This window comes from Erigeron canadensis, chromosome 7 (assembly GCF_010389155.1).
Source record: "Erigeron canadensis isolate Cc75 chromosome 7, C_canadensis_v1, whole genome shotgun sequence".
In the NCBI taxonomy this organism is placed as follows: domain Eukaryota; kingdom Viridiplantae; phylum Streptophyta; class Magnoliopsida; order Asterales; family Asteraceae; genus Erigeron; species Erigeron canadensis.
Genome location: NC_057767.1, coordinates 25,992,856 through 26,013,811, shown reverse-complemented (window position 1 = coordinate 26,013,811; position 20,956 = coordinate 25,992,856). Strand labels below are relative to the sequence as shown.

Below are 20,956 nucleotides of genomic sequence, written 5' to 3'. Positions count from 1 at the left end.
GTCTTAGTGATCGGACCACAAATATGTTTATATATCTATATATATCAAGTTGACTGAGACTCTCCATCTTACACATATATGTAAGTTTGTGTCCCTAATTTGGTTGGCCTAACAAGGAGAAATTTTTGTTCTTTATTACTTTGAAAAAATAAAATTCAAAGGAGAAGCCTTATGCATGTCTTTCCATAGTGCCATCAACAATTGCTGATCTTGTTATTGACCTTTAAATAATGTCACTAAGTGGGACTTTTAAGATATAATGATTTGCAGAATATATTTGAGCCACAAGCTTTCCATATGGTTAAAACGCACTTTTTGGCTATAAAAAGTACGTTATAATGATTTGCAGAATATTTTTGAGCCACAAGCTTTCCATATGGTTAAAACGCACATGCAATCTATGTTTTAGATATTGTCACGGAGTTTTGTTCATTTGAGGCTTAAAATTTCCTTGGAAACTAGGGGACAAATCTTGGCCATTGAATTATCCCTTCAAAAATAAATCCCTATCCTTGATTTCCCTCCCTTCCCCTTCCTCTCGTCTCTTTCCCCCACCAAGCACACACACACACACACATACACACATACAATCTGATCTCCCGTTTTTCCGGAGACGGGGTCTTGAACCACCGCGATCTCCACCTGTATCTCTGACTGGCGACGGCGACCAACTCCTCCTCCTTCTCCGGCGATACAACCGCCGGAAAATGCAACAACTTCACTGGAAACCTTCAAACACCGATAAAACCTTCGTTCCTTCGAATTAGAACATCACACTTACACCAAAACACTCACAATCACACCGCGAATAAACCCTGACCAGAAATTAATCCGATCTATACTCGTCGGAAAACTTGAAAAACTCACCGGAAAAATTTAAAAAACACTATAGATTTGTTGTTTCTTCGAATTAATGCATGAAACTTGTACCAAATCACTCAGAAACACATTCCGCACAAACCCTAGCCAATAAACACTGTTTTTAAGCTCGCCGGAAAAATCACATGTCGCCGGAAAAATCACAATCCACCATCTCTTGGATCGCCGCCCATCAAATCCATACCATTCCCATATGCGTCCCTTGACAGTCAGTTTAGAACGGATAAGGGCCTCTGGCCCGTTCCGTATCCACCCGAAAACGAAATTGATTAGCCGGAGAAGTCGCCGGAGAAGATTCGACGGCGTTAGTGTCTTAATGATTACCAATCAAGCTTGATTTGGCTTGACCAATCAAAGATGATTAGAAAATGTCGTCGGAGTAATCCGCCGGAGTAACCAATCAAGCTTGATTGGATCGGCCAATCAAATATGATTGCACAGTCGTCGGAGTAATCCGCTGGAGTAACCAATCAAGCTTGATTGGCTTCACCAATCAAATATGATTGCACAGTCGCCAGAGTAATTCACCGGAGTAGTCAATCATGTTTGATTAGATTTGATGATGGTTGATCCAAGGGCTTAGATTAGTCCCTTAGTTTCCAGCATTGTTTAAAGATCCATATGAATACAACCCTATTGTCACAAGATCTAAACTTGTACTAAAATTCACAAGGTGCTGCATTTTTGTTTGTATATTTTATAACGAGAGACAACAACTATTTATAATTTTCTTAATGAAACTCATGCAAGAATCAATATGTAGTATGATAATGATCATATATATATCCATATTATTTGTATGTGATTCTTTAATAAATCTGAGCCTATATCAAAACCTTACATATATGTTATGCTTTTATGGATATTAAGGGGAAAAAAATCTGAAAGACAACTGATCTAAAAAATAGTGGCTTGTATGCACTTACATATCAAAATCTGGCTTTATTTGTTGATCGATTGTTGATACGCGAAGACTTGTTTGTTTCGGTCTCATGGATGGCGTCAATATTTAAGCATGAAATGACAGGGCTATGATACGGGTTTAACTGTGACAACCATCATCTCCTGAGTATTCTTCTTAGCGAACCTAAGGCGACGATAATTGTCCTAGGGTGGGAAACTTTGTTTCTCATGTGCTCTGGAGGGATGAAGAGTAAGTGAGATTGGCTCATCACTTGTTTGAAATGCCAATGTATATCATTCACATAATTTGAATTTTTTAAGGGTTCAACCCTATTCCGTGTAATCCACATATAATACAATGAGTAATTCTCGGTGTACAAACTTATATCATAATGGTAGTTAGAAGTTACCATTGATTTCATTTTTGGTTGAATAATGTCTTTTTTCGAGCCGTCTTTGAAGCAAAATCATTGATCAAACTTTTATAATCAATACTATATAATAAATCATTCTCAATTGCTATCATTGCCAATCCATTCAACCTTTCTTGTGACATTGTTGACTGCAAGTATGACTTTAATAGCTTAAGTTTTGAAAAACTTCTTTCCGTATTTGTCACGGTCACCGGAATAGTCAATATCACTCTATATGCAAAACATGCATTAGGAAAACAATCCACCCGTTTTACATAGTGTAGAATCTCAATTGCTCCCATATTATTACAAGGTAGTAAATTCTTAAGCAACTTCAGCTCCACGTATAGTTCATTTGCATCGATATTAGATTGTCCACCATTCTTAGAGAGCATCTTCTAGATGACGACAACATGCATTAAGGCTCTTGTGATCAAAAGAGTGCAACTTGTTAGAATTAGACACGAAGCCAAAAGTGTTTTCATACTCTTTGTATTGTTCGAATCTTCTTTTAAGAGAGGCTTGATCAACAATGTACAAGAAGTAATTCACATTAAATGACTCCTTGAGAGAAAATGAAGCATCTACATCAATTGGATTCTCATCAAATTGTCTTTTTTGTGAATCATACGCTTTTGAAGAAATACGGGTTCAATATCCATTTCAATTGCATTTAATTTTTTTCTTAATATTGATAAATTATGAGAATAATAAATTTATAATAAATATTTAAATTATATTAATATAAAACTAAGAACTTTCAAAAAAAATGTGGCCCGTCTTAAAAAATGGGTGCCCACTTTAAAAGCGAGGACCCTGTGCACTGACCTATATTGCACATGTCAAAATCTTCCACTGTTTATATAGAATTATAATATATTATATTGTGGGTCGATTTCAAGTCTTATGGGTTGGTGGGTTGACTATAGGTTATATGGGTTTATATGTTGGTAGGGTGACTCAGTCATGAACCAGGTGTTAATCTAATCTAGTTTTTATATAGTAGTAAAGATTGAAGTTAATGTCCATCTCCCCATAATAAAGGTCTTAATATTAGTTATTTAATTACATTTTCTTTCTAAAGAAAATCAATTCTACAATAAACATAATCGACTTCGTACGGGGTAATAGTAAACTCAATGGAGGAGTTATGTGGTGGGCAAGGGTGGTCATGATAACCACCCTTTCGATTAGTTTATTTAGTTTTAAGGTAACCGACAACCCCAAACTAGTGTAATTGAATTTTTGTAGTTTAATTTTACGCTTGTTAGTATTATTAAAATCGTTCGGTAAAAAACGCGTTCAAATCATAATTTCAATAAATGGTTAGAGCCTTATATAATATGTTGCATAAGGGTCAACTTTTAAGGGTCTAACCATATTTTTGTTTTCTTTGTTACGACTTACGAGGGCCTAGGCAATAAAGCTTTGTTTTTTTTTCTCTCTCGAATTTGACTATTTTTTGTTGAAAGGTGTGGATCCCTGCCCCCTCCAAACTATAATTAGAATTTAAAAGTACTTGTATTTGACTATTGTTTATGGTGTCAACAGCAAACCGGAAACGGTCCTAGTGGAGTATTGGACCCGTTTTCTCAAATATTGTTTTTCCGACCCGTTTACATACATGTCGACTCCATGAGAATTGACCCAAACTCACCCAAAAATTTGTGTATGACTGCCGGCTGTAACTTTTGGAAGCAAAAACGATTTTATTTTTTTGAGAAAATATCACAAATGGTCCTTGTGGTTAATTTGTCAACTTAGCGTTTTACCCCCTGTGTTTTTTTTTTCATTGCTAATGGTGCCTGATTTTTTCGTTTTCGTTGCCAGAAGCCTCTGACATTAACTTCTGTTAAATTTGGCTGTTAAATGCCTCATGTGCAATGCACATGAAGGCATATTGGTCCTTTCATCCTTCTCTGATCTCTATCAATCTTCAATCATCATCATCATTTGGTCGTTTTGTGCCAATTTGGTCGTTTGTTTGTTGCATTCTTGATTTGCCGGCGAGTTGCAGTTTTTATTTATTTAATTGTTTTTATATTAGTCCATTTTCCAGCGACTGTTATTATTAGAATTTGAATGTAAAGTAATGTTTGCATTTAAGGTTGTGTAATAGTTTTAATGAAATGAAGATGATGATGATTGAAAATTGATAGAGATTAGAGAAAGGATGCAAGGACCAATATGCCCTCATGTGCATTGCACATAAGGCAATTAACGGCCAAATTTAACAGAAGTTAATGCCAGAGGCTTATGAGAACGAAAACGAAAAAATCAGGAATCATTAACAACGAAAAAAAAACAGGTGGCAAAATGCTAAAGTGACAAACCACAAGCACCATTTGCGATATTTTCTCATATTTTTTTCTTTCACAAATCCGATTGCTGATGATTTCCCCAAAATTAAAAACAATAGTACACAACTAGGAACATGGCAACAATTGGATGGTACGGACCATTAATCGATCTATCAGAAGCAGCTTCTCACACTGGCCATTTTGTTCAAGTTGTTGTTTTTGTTCATAAGACCATTCCTGTTCAGGTTCCTTTTTTCATTGTCATCCAAAGTATTGTTTTTTTTATCATTAAAATTATTCGATGATTAGTAAGTAATTGTTTAGTTTTGTTTCATGTAATGTAATGTAATGATAATAATAATGATAATGCAGTATAAAAGCAGTTCAACAGGTGGAAAAGTAATAAGGACAGACATTCAAGTAGGAGATGATACCCGTAGATATTTTGCTGTTTCCATATGGCAAAAACACATGGAATCCTTGTTAAAGGCCGGCAGTATTGTTTTATTACATAGTAAGTTGTTTCACTTCACTTGTGTGCGGGATTAACTCTGATTTTAACACTACCCGAAACCCAAATACCTGAAAACCGAGTGCTTATGTCTCAAAAGTGGTTCAACAAATAATCAGCACTCAACTGGCTTAGAACCATGCGTTATTATTTTACTTTTAACGAGGGAAAGTGCCCGCGCATTGCGGCGGTGAGATGGTAAGAGTGAGAGGTCATAGGAGATGATAAGTCATAGAGTGTCATAGCCAAATGTTTTATCTGTAAGGGCTCCGCCCTCGGATTTAAAAATTCTTCGAAAGTATATCGAATGACATCTCTAATGAAAGAGCATGAAATTTTAAGAACACCCATATAATTTTTATAATTTATCGATGTACGGTTTGTGAGATAAAATATTTTGAATGAATTGGAGGAATAAATGATTTACGAAGGAGAGAGAAAAAAGATGATTGGTTGAGACTTGAGGAAAGAGAAAGGGTATTATAGGTATATTAGCTAAGGATGTTTAAATTAGTGAATAAATAAAAGGGGTATTTTAGGTACTTCAAATCATGAATTGAAATTTTCAAAAAGGACAAAATGCTTTATATAATAGTATAGATAAGCTAAAACACACCTAAATTAGCGAAGTTTTTAAAACTACTTTAAACTGTCTTTTTTTTTTTTTTGCACGGGGACTAGGGACTAACATAGTCGAGAGTGTGATACATTTTGATATGCATATAAGATTTGTAGTGAAAGTGGAATTTCTCACATGATCAACTTAATATGCTTAATGTGTTGGATGAGATTTTTCACTTCATATATTTTGCTTTATAGATGTAAAAGTGACACGATATGGAGATGTTGTTGAGGCGAGAACAGTTCAGCAGTCATCCTTACAATGCTTGGTCGACACTTATGAATCAATACCTTCTGAAGGTTTTTACTCTTCCTTTTTTATTGTATTTTTAAGTTGTATTTCAACGAAACTATATTGTGTTACATGTCAATATTCTCCATTAATCAATACATATATAGAGATTTCCAGTATGGAATTATCTTATGACTGAGGAGGAACATACTAATATATTTTTGAATTTTTTGATCTTATTTGGGTTAAACAAAATATCAGCTGGCTCAAAACTGATATAATAGGTGGGACTTATTTTTTATTTTATCGACCTATGTCATATGATATATGTATGCAACTAGCATCTGTAATGACATGTGTCAACTGGCCTCACAGATTCAACTTGTGCAAGTATGAATCAAAAGAAAATCTTCCATTTGTTTTTTGCAACTTTTAGTATCTCATCAGAATAAATAAGGCTTGCTCAATAATTGTTCGTTCTGGTGTCTGCTAAACTGTGCTTTTACAGCCGTTCTAAAAAAAAAACTGTGCTCTTACTATATTGTATAGGTGTAGACAACTTGATAAAGGCTTGTCATATTGGAATTGCAACAAAGGAAAAGCTTAAGAAAGTTATCACATGGGTGCTGCGTGTGGAACCTATTCTTGATAAGCATGCATTTCACACCTCCAAGGTAATTTCTTTGATTATCACTTCCTTAATTGTGCTTTGTAGTTATTAATTTCCCCTGAAATGGTAAACAGATAAGGCTTGATCTATGACCTTTTACAATAGGTAGTCATATCTTTATATATATATATATATACAAGCTCCCTCATGGTCTCATTTGTCATGTTTTTGAGCCTAACAACTCTTTATGTGGACCACAACGTAATCTTAAGTATGCTGTTGCCTATGGATTGCTGATAATAACATACTATCTAGTGTTTGATCTTCTTCTATTATTTCGAAGTCTAACCTTTTTTTAATATGTATACTTTTCTATGCAGAGGAATCCTAAAACTGCAAACTGGAAATTCCCCGAACAGACTCAAAAGAAGGAGCATCTATCTCTACTGGAAGTATCTAATATAAAGGATGCATGCACAGTATCTTTGTTTGCCTCTGTTGGTGAAATGTTTCTTCCGGTTACTAATATGTATCTTTCCGAGTTTACAGATGAAAGAATGTTTATCAGAAGCAGAATATTCACATCTGATTATCGAAACTTAGTTGAAGATCTCATCTGTACTGGTTGTCAGTTATGCGGTGCTCCGTTAAATTCTGAATTTGGGTATGCATAAAGCTTTCCATGATAGGGTCCTGTGTATGTGGGCAAATGGGTGGGTAGGGTAACTGGCCATATAGATTCAGATTTTGGGTTTAGCCATAAACACTTCTATATATAGTTATATATATGTGTTTAATAGGATTACAAAAACTATGTCACTGCAATAGTTATCTCTTCTTATCAAAGTATATGGCATAGGGGGGAAGCTATTAGCGTCGGTCGACTTTCAACCTGTACAAATTCTACCCATTTGACTTAATCGTCAGCCAAGCTTTCTGATTTGACCCGGGAGGGGTGACCGTACTTTCGTAAAAGCACCATTGGGCGGTGGTTCCTCTTCTCTTCTTCCTCTTGAACCTCGAACAATAAAACATAAGACAGAATCAGCCATTTCATGAGTAAATCGGTTGGAGTTGTCACCTTAAGATTTTATATTTCTTTCCCTGTAACCATACTTAGATGTCATTTATATTTTGTGAATCCAGATCGAGAATAGAGCAAGAAGCTGTTCCACTTTATTGTGGAAAAAGCTCTAATCGTCTCCACGTTGTAAGCTTAATATACAGACCTTTTGTGGTATGTCTACTTTCTCAATTAATCACAATTTATGTATTATGTAGTTTTTTTTTTCTTTTCATTTTAAACTTCTTGTTATACACCTTCCTATTGACTTCTTTGTTTATCTATAGTCCACTTTGAAATCAATAGTTTTTGAAGGTGGCACATTTTTATGCTTTTACCGTCTATAGATCAATTTCCGTAGCCTCTACTTAACGTCTATGAAGATATTCTCCCGTTAGTACAACAAACGGATTTAGTTTTGATTTTATAAACTTGAAAATGGGCCATTAGTCTAGAGGTTGCATTCTAAAACTAATCTGAACTTGATGGCCCCTACAATTAGCTTTACTGATAGAAAAGCACGTTTTTAACAAATTGAGTTGTCTTAGCTTGTGGATGATAGATCCAATATCTGAAATACTATACTTCTCGGTTAAAAGAACGTGACTGTTACCAATCAATTTCAGTCAAAACAAGTTGTTCTGCTATAATTATCCATTATGATTGTAAATTTGTAACCACACCAGGAGGTCTCCGAATGTGGTTAACGTAAGTAAAATTGTAGAGTGAAAGTACAATCTAAGTTATAGGTCCTAGTTTGCCTATTGAATCAAGATCGTGCCTTGTATAATCTTCATTTCCCAAAAATAAATTTAGATATCTAGGTCCGCGTCCGCAAGTGAAACTTTTCATAAAGTAAATTTGGATTAGAAAAATTTAAGCTTTACTGTTTAGTGACAAAATGGTCGTATATCTTGAAATGGTAACTTTTTTAAAAGATTGGTTGAATGCAAAAGTAGATTCTAACTCTAAGCTGAGTCAATGGATTGAGACTTGAAACTTCAGGGAATACTTGCAACCAGATGCCACAATTTTATCCACAATCACATTTCACACACACAAATTTCCAAAATGGTCAAGCGATGACATACAAACCAATCCTATCCAAACATCATCTACATCATATTAACCACAAGATCTACTCATGATTCAAATAAAAGTGCACATCAAACGTGATAGAAACACACTTCAAAAGTGTAACTTTTTTGTAAACTAATTTAACCACATAATGGGACAAATCTTCAAAACCTAGGATCTCGATCTAATATTGAAACTTAAATCCAACCTAGTCAAAAAAATATGTTTGAAGTACACTAGAAAGAAATTAGAGATAGGCTCTCTGGAAACACCAAATGTACCTTCTATTTTTAGGCAAATGAAATGAGGAAGGGGAAGAAGAGAGTGGAGCCACACCATGTGGCACATTGGGCCATGCCCGGTGTCAGGACATAGCTGTGGCCGCAGACTTGCCACGTCGCATGGCTCATTCTGGCCATATCATACGAGTCTTCTATGTTTTATGTCGTTCTACTCCAGTTTCTCTTATCTTCGGATTCTTGGCATGTTTGGTAAATTTTACTAAATTAGTAAATTAAGTACAAAATTGCAACATTTTACCAATAAATTGCCTCAAAATAGTTGGATATCTGATATACCAGAAAAATGTCTGTGGGCTACATCACTTAACATAAACATTAATATATTTGAACTCATATCAATGCCTATCCAAGTTAAGTGATCTGAAAAAGTTCAAGATTAATTTTTTTTTCTTTGGTTTTCTTTTTGGAAGACCTCGATTCATAAGTATCAATTTTTTGTTATCAGTGATTCAAGCGATTATTGATATTGAGGTTGACAAGCTATGCATTTGACTCTCAAAAGTCTACAGATCCTTTTTGCCGGCACCCATATAAATATTGTATGATATGCAGTTATCCTGAGGTTATCCAAGAATCTTAAATGGTAACCATATTAAGATGTTTGTTTTCCTTTCATACTACATTGTCCCTTTCAAGATGTACATTGTATTTGAAGAGTTAACGATGATCATATACCGTAATTTGCAATTTTGCATTCAATACTAAAAAGCCTCATAGGAACGTTAAGTTTATTTTAAATGTTAATGGTTTTTAAAAAGTTGAAAAAGAGTGTGTGTTTTTTCGTTAACTATCTGTTATCTTTGAAATCTTCTACTTTCATGATATGCAGCTGTATGTATGGGATGAGTGCATATATATTCCAGTAGTTGTCAAAAACAAGGCTGCAGAAATCTTGCTTGGAAACATTAAAGCAGAGAGTGTTCACTCTAGCTACAAAAAGCAATCATGTGGTCAATCGGCCAACACAAAGGCAAATGAAGCCATGGAAGACCAACGTCTGGCAGCTCTAAACTTTTACTCACTCTGGTTAGTACTATTGAAAACTTTGTTGTGTACAGGTAAGAATAGCCCTTTGAATTTCAAAGTCCGAGTGGATATGAGCAGAAATTGGGAAAATGGGAGGTTTGAGATGTTGTGTGTATCACTTCCTTCTAATTTGCAGATTTCTAATTAACTTCGTATTCAATTTCAGTTACATAATTACATTGCAGTTTATGCTATCCTCCAGGTTGTATCTGTGTTTAAATGTTGATATTGAATCTGGACCATTGATGGGCTATCTCTCATGAATCATAGATTTCTTATTTAGTTAATCATAATGAACTATATCGTAAGAACTACGGTCTATTGATGATTTTTTGTTGCATTGAAATTTCCAAAAACTGATTGAGCTATTTAGTTAATCATAATGTCTCTTTTGCACTTCAAGGAACTCGGGGTTTGTGGTGTCGTTACCCTTAATGAGTCATATGAGACTTTGGTTCCAACAACTTTTGTACCATGTAAGTGTGCTGGCTTACGAAGTTGTAATTTAGTCTACTTGATGTTTGTTAAAATTGTGCAACTTTTGTAAACTTGTGCGATCACTAAACAAGTCCAATGTCTCAAATATAAATAATGAAACTGAAAACTGGACTATGTGATTTGTCTTGGTTATGATTTTTTCCTTAAATTAAACATTGATTAATTACAAAGTCGTACTTTCTTTTAAGATGATGACAAAAAATGTTAAACAAGTCATTTGTCTTTGAAGTAGCTAATACAATGGTTGTAAGACATTGGTTATATAAACAAAAATCTTTTTTTTTTTTTTGCTTAACGAATCTATTCTGGTCCTATGTACTACTCCTAAACTATACGAATATCAAGTATGCAACATATCACTTTAAAAAATATGAGAAGTGAAAAGCCCAGATAGATTTCTTCGAGATAAAGATCTTATCAATATAATGGGTACAACCCTATTGGAAAATATCTTTATGAAAACCGTAGGGTGAAGTTGTGTAAGCAAATGAATTCACAAAGCAATTGACAAACCATATATAATTCAAATCAGCCCTTTGAAAAATTAACAATCTTGTAATAATGATGATCGAGTACCATGTTCAACTTTTTTTTTTTCAGGTTATCCCGATACCTTAAATAAAGTGTTGGTGGTTTTCATAATTTGACCACTTATAAGATGTGGATGATCCTGAATCAAACGAAATTTGAGATCAAGTTAGTTTGTTAAGAGAGTTACATTTGGAAGATGTTTAAGAAAATAGCCAATCGAATATCGCCATGGTTTCTTAACCTAACACCTTATGTGTCCAATAATATTGTTTTAGTGCTCCTTCCATTTGAGAACATGATGTGCTAGCTCCAATCAACAACACTTTTTTCACACTATAAATTTTAGGAATTTCTAGCAATGAAATCATCTTGAATGTATAAGAACTAAGGGAAAAAAAAAAACTAAAAAAGATAATGAAGACCGCAATGAGAATCCTCTAAATTATGGGCTTGGCTGCGATTCTAGGAATCGCAATTGTGGAAGGAGCTGGAGGTGCATGTGGGAAATCTAGCCCGGACAATGAAGCAATGAAGCTAGCACCTTGTGCTAATGCTGCTCAAGATGAAAAAGCAGCCGTGTCAGATAGTTGTTGCGCTCAAGTGAAAATCATTGGGCAAAACCCAAGCTGCCTTTGTGCCGTTATGCTATCTGATACCGCTAAGAGCTCTGGTGTTGACCCTAAAATTGCCCTGACCATTCCTAAGCAATGCAACTTTGCCCATCGCCCCGTTGGCTACAAATGTGGACGTAAGTTTTTGCAACAAGTCCGAATGTATATATATATAGAATTATATTATACTTTGTTCGTGTTTTTTTTTCTTTCTAACTATTCTTATCTATTTGGCAGCTTATACTCTCCCATGAAGGAATGAAGTTATGAAGAGTATCAGATATGGCATCTGTTGACAAAGGCAGTATTCATAGCTAGATAGTCTTTTTATAGCTAAAAAGGCTACCGTTACAAATATATGTAACTATTGTTCTTATGTTAAATAATACTGTGATCTTATCCTAAATCATGTTTCCTTGGAGATTTTCTGTTATATATCTATGTTTTACAATAATGCGAAAATGTAGTAAATCAAGTACCCAAACAACCAAACATGTGATTATATATTATGGACAATGAAAACAAAAACGATTGTCTAGAAATTCAAAAGAGGCAGCTAGAAGAGTAGATGCAGAAGCAAACTTAAGGATACCGCAACCGTAATATAATGTTTTATAACGCAGTTGATTTGGGAATCGTGTCATAAAACATATTCTGTTATATATCTTGCGGCCTAGAACGCATGTAAAATACATGTTGTATTCATCATAAGACAACAATATGATAAAGTACTACTAAATGGATAATACATTAGTACATAATTGCAATTGCTGCAATTAGAGTTTTTAACAGAATGATATGTATGCTGTCCATTCATTTAGCGACTTAATACAAATACTTCAAATTACAGATATATCCTAAAATCCCAGTACAGTACTATAGCTTCTCAGTTTTGTGATGATAATGAGCGTTGCCATCGTAGAAATCAGCCAAAACCACATTAGACCTTGTCTGCACAGCTTTATAGGAGTATCTTCTTGCTACACATATGTACACCAACAAATTTACGCCTGTTATGACCGCCAAGACCAAATAAAACAAGTCCAAACGGCTATGATTCAAGTCTTTTCCAAACCAACTCTTGCCAAAAGCTTTGTCGGTCACATGATCCACAATTGTGATCAAGAAACTACTCAAGAAATTTGCAGCTCCAATTACACTTAAGTACAATGCAATTCCTAAGCTCCTCATCGAGTCTGGAACCTGATCATAGAAATATTCTTGCAGACCAACTAAGGTAAACCCATCTGCGATTCCTATGATTATAAACTGTGGGGCTAACCAGAATACGCTCATTGATACAGAACCACTTAGTACGCCATTTAATCTTTTTTTTTCAACCAATGCAGATATGCTCATTGTCATGATTGAAAATACCATTCCAATTCCGATCCTCTGGAGAATGTCTATTCCTCTTTCTGTACCTGTTAACCTTCTTGATAAAGGGACAAGAACTCTATCATAAACCAACACCGAAAGGATCATTCCACAAGCAGATAGAGCGTATATGGAGACTGGTGGGATAACAAAATTATGTGTGATCTCACGGTTGAGTAAGGATGCTTGTTTGATGAAAAATGTGGATGTTTGTGCTACACATATGCCGAACGGTAGAGAAGTTAGCCAAATTGGGATTATGTTAATAAGTAGCTTCAATTCTTCCACTTTTGTCACCGTTGATAGTTTCCATGGATCATGTTGGTTGTTGTTAAAATGCTCTTCGTCTTCAAGAATAGCCGCCTTGTCAAGAAACCTAAACATGAAATGCTCGCTTGTCATATAGTAACTACAACTAAGCATAAGATTACTTTCAACACTCAGGGTTTCCTTTTTTAAAAGGTAAATTTGGGTTCAATGACATGTCTCTTCGTATACTCAACTTCAATTACATAAGAAAGCCATTCTAGGCGGCCTCCTTACAATCAACTTTTTTTGTTTACATTCCGATATTTATGTAGATTTAATCAATTTCACCATACTTAAAAAGGTCTAAATTTGACAAATCTCTTAGCATTAAAATATATGTGCAAGTACAAGACTAATTCGTTGTCTTGAGTAACACTAGAAATTTTATATTTTATGCATTTTCGGTTTATGTCATTGCTTGTTCAATATAAGAAAAACTTAATGACATTGCAGAAAATTGCTACTTACTTAAGGCTTCTGGTATGACAGAGGAGCCTTTGTTGAGACTTTTCTGACTTTGGAAGTTCATATAAAAAAGTAGCATCCGAAGGGTGGGGGAGCCTCCTTTTAGCATATGCTGCAACACATACTTGAACCATTGGCGTAAGTGGACTTCCTGTGGCATTTCTATATCGATAAAACCTCATACCAACACAAAAGATCGCCATACTACAAGCCAATACAGTGGTGAGAATGATATCCGCGGCACCCCAACCTAAATTATCTTGCACATAGACAATAACAGTAACACTGAGCAACAATCCAGCACAAAGCCCTGCATTCCACAAGTTAAAAAACGACATCTTCATTTTTCGTTCGGTTTCATGATCTTCGTCAAACTGATCCGCTCCAAAACTCTCCAAGGCGGGTTTATGTCCTCCTGTTCCAATAGAGATCAAATATATTGCAACGAAGAACACTACTTCGTGGATTTTTCTTGGTTCTTCACAAATCCCATGGCTTGAACATGGTTTTAAGCCCGGAATCATATTAGACATTGTCAACAAAACCAGACCCTGTATTTGACAAGAGCAGGTACATGTTTCAAGCTTAGAACATTTAAAAATTTCAAAAATTAATCGTTTGCCCACAAATGTTACAGCTCATTAACAACCCGATATAGTAGTTGTTTTTCCTTTTCATGTCTAATACATGATTCACGCACAAATAATAAACTGACTCAAAGTTAAGTCATAAGTTTCTAAATTATCAATAAAAGTAGTGGCGGATTTTGAGATTTTTAGTAAGGGGGGCTGAAAGCCACAAAAACATAAATAACACTGAGAAAAATAATCAGTGAACTGAAAGTCAACAGACCCGCCAGAAATAACACTAGAAAAAGTAATTTTTCAAAGGAACCATAATCATAAGTATATAAAGCTGATAAAAACCTTGGAGAGGAATAAGCCTAGAATTAATGAAAGGATATCCTACAATGTGAAAATGCAAGCTAGCTAGAACATGTTTAGAATTTATTTGTTTATTTACAATGGAAGCATATTCTAAAGTTGAGAAGTTACATACCATGAGATATATAGCCGAAGAGAAGAGGACCATAGCAAAACGTCCCAAGTAGGCATCGGCTATAAAGCCTCCTAAAAGAGGCATCAGGGTCGTTACACCAGTCCAATAATTGACGCTTTTAGCCGCTGTCTTGATATCTTGATGGATAACTCTGGTAAGGTATATAATCATACTTGTTGCTAACCCAAAGTAACTCAACCTTTCACCAAATTCGATTACTATATAATTGAAAGACAAGAATTAGATGACCAAAAAATAAAGCATGACCAGTAGTGATCGTTGACATATTCTCAAGTACATATACATTGATTCTATTCGATTCATATATATTCACTTCTCCTTCAATGAAAACATAACGTTGTTTTCACCTTTCAAAATTTTATATAAGTAGAACGGGGGGTGATACATCTGTTATATATCTAACAAGGAGTTAGTTCATTTTCTAAAACGAGGGTTGTTAACGATGTATCTAAACGGGCTTATATGGCATCCATCTTATCTTATCTTATTATCTAAACGGAAACCTTATACAAGCATGCTTTGGTGATACTTGTAATTATGCCTCATATTTTACATGATCATTGCCATCAGGCCCGTCCCATGGATTTTAGGTACCTTGCTCGAGAATATGAAATAGTTCCCTATTAAACGTCAAAAAATTTCATTTAAAATAAATTAGCCAATAAATACATATTAATCAAAGTATCAAAACAACTATGACAATAATAATGTCTAAAATCAAGTTTGAACAATGATTTACAATTTTGGCTCTTTGTGACCTGCTCGTCAAATTAACATCAAGAAATATATATGTTCGGTATGAGATTATTATCATTATCATCTTATATGATGAATCGTAAATTAATCAACTGTTATAGTATATATATAAATGTAATTAATGATTTCACATGTTTAAATGATTTCATATGTTTTTTTTTTGAAAGATAAATGATTTCATATGTTATATGTAAATTGATGATGATAAAGTATTTAATACACAAAAATTTAAGATATAGGCTTAATAATTTAATAACATAACATACACATCATTAATTTATTGTTACTGGACTTTGATTACACATTCACATTGACGGTTAAATTTATGTATACTATCTCTCTATCACTCACTATATATTAATATATACTAAGGTATGGTTAAAAATTTTGATGCCTCGCTCAATTGAGCCGATTTCACATGTTCTAGACCGGGCCTGATTGCCATCATATGTATCTTTTCACCATCGCTTGCTGCATGCCACGTCAGTTTTTTTATTCGTGACAATTGTTTATTTAATCAGGTGTACGTATCATATATAGTTGATTAAGTTAAAAGAATTAAATAGTCTTCTGCGAGTCGAAGTCAGGGTTGCACTTTTATGGAAACCCATGTTCACCTGTTTTGACTCCGAGCTCGCGAATACTCTTCTCGCAAAATGATCGAGTACAACGCCCAGAATTATCAATAAAGAAGAACTTAAGAAAAACAATAGAGATGAACACTTTGATTGATACACTACAAATAATATTGCATTCCTCTACACTAAAATGTGTGAACTTTTAATTCTACACACTTTTTAGTGTGTAAAAATTTCTACACACTTTTAGTTGTACATGTTTTTACACAGATAAAAACGTGACAAAATTTTTTATTTGTTCACGCTAACTAAAAGTGTGAACAAATGCAACATTATTTGTAACGATATATACAATGGAATTTAAATATCATATTATTTTCATCAAGGTGAACAAAAAATATAGCCTTAACCCATTGTCGGTTTTCTTTAATATTTCATATCTGCAATGATCAAACAATTTTATAATACACAGTACGTGTAATTTTGTTTCAAACCGCGTATCATACTCGTATCAGTACTAAAATAATGGTTAAATTGATGGACAAAGATTCACAAAGCAATTAATGCACGGTGATTTTCAGTGAAAAAAAACATATTGTTTTATTTGTTTTATCTTAATATTTGTTTTATTTTACCTTAAACCATTATACTTATGATACATACATAGATATATCGAAATCTGTAAAGTCAACCACTCGAAAAAATGGAAAACGACCTGCACTTTTGATTGTGATGCAAACTCAAGATTTAGTTTTATCTTTGGAGAATGCACATCATAGTTATATATAATTACTACCAAAAAGATAACAACTTTATTATATATATATATATATATATATATGTATATATGCCCACTTTCATGTTAGTGGCTACTAAGTGCTCATAATGGAATCACCACCTATGATTATGTATAAGCCACATAACATGACAGGTAGGCTCTTCCAAAGATGTGGCAAGAAAATAAAAAAAATCACTCTCATGCGTGATTGCATGGCCTATATATACTTGTGCTGGATCCCATCGTAAGAAAATTGAAAAAACCTTCAAAAAGATTATCAGAGTTAGTGATTTTCTTTCCTTTTTCAAACGATAACTGATTCAATGTATCATTTGGTATCCACTAATTCTTAGTCAGGTTAGTGCATAATATTAGGTGAATGTAACTACTTAATAATGATCATCTGATTATCTCAAGTTTGAATTTGACAAGACTAGTCTCTCCTAAAAGGGACGGCTGATGGTCACTAGGTTATTACCTGATGGTTAATACAATAATATATATATATATTACCATCAAATAATAATCTAGATATTTAAAAGTTAAAGCCTCTACGAAATCTTGTAATTGATATATTAATATGTGAATCATAGATTTAACGTGTTGTTGATTAAATGTTATTCTATCACACATGCAAGTTTAAGCTTCATAGTTGATTAGTTTCTCTCATGTACTAAATAACAAAATTATCAAAATTAAGTATAGTTGATGTATTTTGTTGTAGTAGTGTACGTGATGGGATCGTAGTAATTTTACTTTCTAATCAAATAAGTGGAATTGAAGAGTGGTTGACTTAAAAGATGTTCAAACTTTTAAAAAAGCATATATAACTTTCATCGTTTTTTATTCAAAAATAAAATATGAGTTACATGGTGCACTTTGACTTGGTTCAAATTCATGCATGTGATGTTTGATAAATATAACATATTGCAACCTCAGTAACAATATATGTTTGTCGTATTTTATAACGTGGGTATCTCTATATTTCTAAATACACCCTTCGCTAATTACTATTTTAAGAGGTGTATGTATATAAGAAGAAAAAAAGGTAGAAATAAGAGCTCCTAATTAACATGGATACCTTTGTGTATATATCATGGTCTATGTTAATCAACTAGATTTAAATCTCATGTGAAACACGAAATCATTGATAAGAAACTTAAATGAAAAATGATTAATATGCCTAAAATACAAGGCTAAAAGTGTGCCTAATAATGAGGGATTGACACATAGTAAATTCAATGTTAAGATTATAAAAGAGAAGATGTAGAATCAATGTGTCAAAATTTAAATGCATTAGGCATACGTTTATGCATCAGAGTGTAAGATCAGTGGTGGAGCTATGTGGTGGTCACGGATGGCCATGGTAACCCTACAATATCTATAAAACTCTATATTTTTAGTATCATTTTTATATGTTTAATTAATTGAAAGGTAATTGACAACCTCATACAGGTGTAATTTAGTTTTGTAGTATAATTTTTACGTTTGTTAGTATCATTAAAACCATTTGGTGATCTCAGCAAAAAAAATTCCTGACTCGTGTAAGATATTATAAAATCATTTGCAGTTGGGCGCGATGCCGCGATCCACAATTGATCAGTCACTATATGATCAGTCACTATATGTAAGAGTGTAAGATATTACAAAAGATGTTTGTATGATCACTTCAAAGAATCATAATTTTCATTTTGAATAGAAATTTACGTTGCATATATATGTTTTTTTTTTCGGTGTATATATATGCCGTGCATGCATATAAACATTACATTATATTATATTACGGAGTATAACTTAAATCATTTAAAATAGAGTAAAGCCCACGTGACTTAATGAATATATCTCGAATAAAAAAAATAGAGTTAGTTGTTACCAATAATGAAAAGAGATGCCTTCCATGCACCAGTTGAAGCACGAAGAGGTAATCTTCCTTTGTGATCTAATGAAGAATCATAAACCCATTTTTGCTCATCAACTTCTCCTCCATTATTCTCCATATCTCACTTGTGATGTAAAATGATAATATTGGAGATGTTATCTATATGTTTGTGCTTAGTTTGGGCCTTGTTATATGGTGGAAATTTTTTAGTGGTGGGCTATATATATTACTAATTAAATTCTTATTTTTGAGGTGCGTATTAGCCATATAGAAATAACAGATAGATACCCTTTTAGTGAAAAATAAATGAGTGTGAATTTGAATGAATAAAGGAAAAATGCAAAAAGCTAGATAGTGTCTACAGTTCTCCACTGAAAGTGAATTTTGATGTGTACAAATGTACAATTGTATAAACTTATGCCTCTACGCTAGCTAGAGTGGTGGACCGGTGGTAGCAATTCTTTTTCATGTAGATAGATAATAGAATCCATGGAATAATTACTTAAAATTATATTTTGTGCTGCCCTGCCTCATTCACTTCTCGTTGACTAACACAGAAGAAGAGATGGGGTTACATTTTCAAGATTTTAAAAGCAATTAATATTATACATATTTGGTCCTTCAGCTAAATGGTTCACAAAAATTACACAACTAACAAAAGTCATGAATTACAACTAGCACGGTACTCGCGTAATACGTCGGTGATCATGGCGGTGACTGTTGGTGGTAGAAGCGGAGTGGAGTGTGGTAGGGAATTGATGTAAAAGTAATTGACGTAAAGATTTAATGAAGATATTTTAAAAGATAAAAAACTCATAATGTAATTTGATCATTACGGACATTTTAAACAATTCTTAATGTAACTTTCAACTAGGAGGACTTTTTTTTATAATATATATTGTATAATTATATATATTACATATAAACAGAATCCGGTCTGACCACGGTCTGTCTGAACGGTTAGACCGTAAAATTATATGAGGCCGGTTCAATGTCCAGTCCGATTTTCAAAAACATTGCTCATTCTCCTAATCATGCTGAGGTAATTCAACATATGGCCCAAGATCTAACATGTATGGGTTTAACTCTATCATTTAAGTTTAATATATTAAGAAACATGATACACCTATCAATATCTCATTATCGTTACTTTTGATAAATAAGGATCTAATTTTCAAATATTTATCACTATGGGTTAAAACCTAGCTAATTTAACATTATATTAAAAATAAAAAATTGTATTATAAGCTATATGCATCGATATGTGCGTACAGCTTACGCTCTTAAAAAAAATATATCGGATATCAAAAAGTTCGAATACCATAATTCCAATATTGTTTTGTTATGGATCTCTTGTTTAGTCGAATTATAGTGTTGGTAACCCAAATTCTTGTATTTTAGATTGCTAGATAAGTCGTTATCATATCCAAAGAATGTAGTTTCTTCGGCATACAGTGGGTTGGCTCTAACGGTGTTACGGAGCAAAGCGTTCGGTACCCAGCTTCTATATATTATGATCATCAATTTCGAGGTTAATTCAATTAATTGTTCGATTTGTCTTCTCATATCTTCAAATTAGGTTTTAACTCATCTAACTCCTTAAAAATAATTATCTCATCTCTCATTTTTAGAAAGTATTATACAATTATTACATGCGAAAATACAAAATTACTCTTAATAAAGAACCTTTATAGAAAAAGTTGTTAAATATTACCACATTTGCCCTTAATGAATTTATTTACATTTGAAACCCTTATCTTACTAACTTACACTCTAAGTCCTTGTCTTTTAAATTATCTTCACGATACCTTTACTTTTACTTACACCACTCGACACCAATGATCACTACCATCACCACCAGTCACCGACACCACTAGATTGTCATCATCGCTACCAGCGTGGGTACCAAGCTGGTAATAGTAAATAATTTTTAAACTATACTGATTTGGTAATTAAATATACCCACTATACTAGTTTGGGAAAAGAATCTTTATACTAGTTTGTCTCGTAAATCGTAAAACTTATACATTATTAGTGAATCAAAAATAATAAAGTAAATTACACGGATGTTGCTTGAACTATACCTCAGATTACCCCTTTGGTACAATCTTTTGAATCTCTACTATGACCATATCTAAAGTTTTTAAATTATCCTCG

The 20,956-nt window shown here is 33.5% G+C and overlaps 3 protein-coding genes across 6 annotated transcripts; 2 read left to right on the top strand and 1 right to left on the bottom strand.

Moving 5' to 3' along the window:
• The first annotated feature begins 4,587 nt into the window (after window positions 1-4,587).
• On the top strand, window positions 4,588-10,190 carry LOC122607714. Of its 4 annotated transcripts, none has more exons than XR_006325079.1 (8): window positions 4,588-4,740; window positions 4,868-5,009; window positions 5,826-5,927; window positions 6,409-6,533; window positions 6,850-7,133; window positions 7,616-7,706; window positions 9,357-9,494; window positions 9,741-9,759. XR_006325079.1 is itself a non-coding variant. In XM_043780742.1 (8 exons), exons 1-7 carry the CDS (start codon window positions 4,630-4,632, stop codon window positions 9,454-9,456), a joined length of 891 nt encoding a protein of 296 aa, XP_043636677.1. In that variant the 5' UTR covers window positions 4,588-4,629; the 3' UTR covers window positions 9,457-9,494; window positions 9,741-9,833. The 4 variants fall into 4 exon arrangements, 3 of the variants coding, with proteins under 3 accessions (XP_043636677.1, XP_043636676.1, XP_043636675.1); XM_043780742.1 differs by having other exon boundaries at window positions 9,421-9,494; window positions 9,741-9,833; XM_043780741.1 differs by having other exon boundaries at window positions 9,414-9,494; window positions 9,741-9,833.
• Window positions 10,191-11,360: 1,170 nt separating this feature from the next.
• On the top strand, window positions 11,361-11,831 carry LOC122609172 (non-specific lipid transfer protein GPI-anchored 5-like). The gene is made up of 2 exons (XM_043782230.1): window positions 11,361-11,714; window positions 11,815-11,831. Exons 1-2 carry the CDS (start codon window positions 11,411-11,413, stop codon window positions 11,829-11,831), a joined length of 321 nt encoding a protein of 106 aa, XP_043638165.1. The 5' UTR covers window positions 11,361-11,410.
• Window positions 11,832-12,306: 475 nt separating this feature from the next.
• LOC122606953 (protein NRT1/ PTR FAMILY 5.6-like) lies at window positions 12,307-18,975 on the bottom strand. The gene is made up of 4 exons (XM_043779854.1): window positions 18,794-18,975; window positions 14,788-15,005; window positions 13,732-14,279; window positions 12,307-13,330 (listed from the first exon to the last, which is right to left on the bottom strand). Exons 1-4 carry the CDS (start codon window positions 18,915-18,917, stop codon window positions 12,454-12,456), a joined length of 1,767 nt encoding a protein of 588 aa, XP_043635789.1. The 5' UTR covers window positions 18,918-18,975; the 3' UTR covers window positions 12,307-12,453.
• Window positions 18,976-20,956: the final 1,981 nt, after the last annotated feature.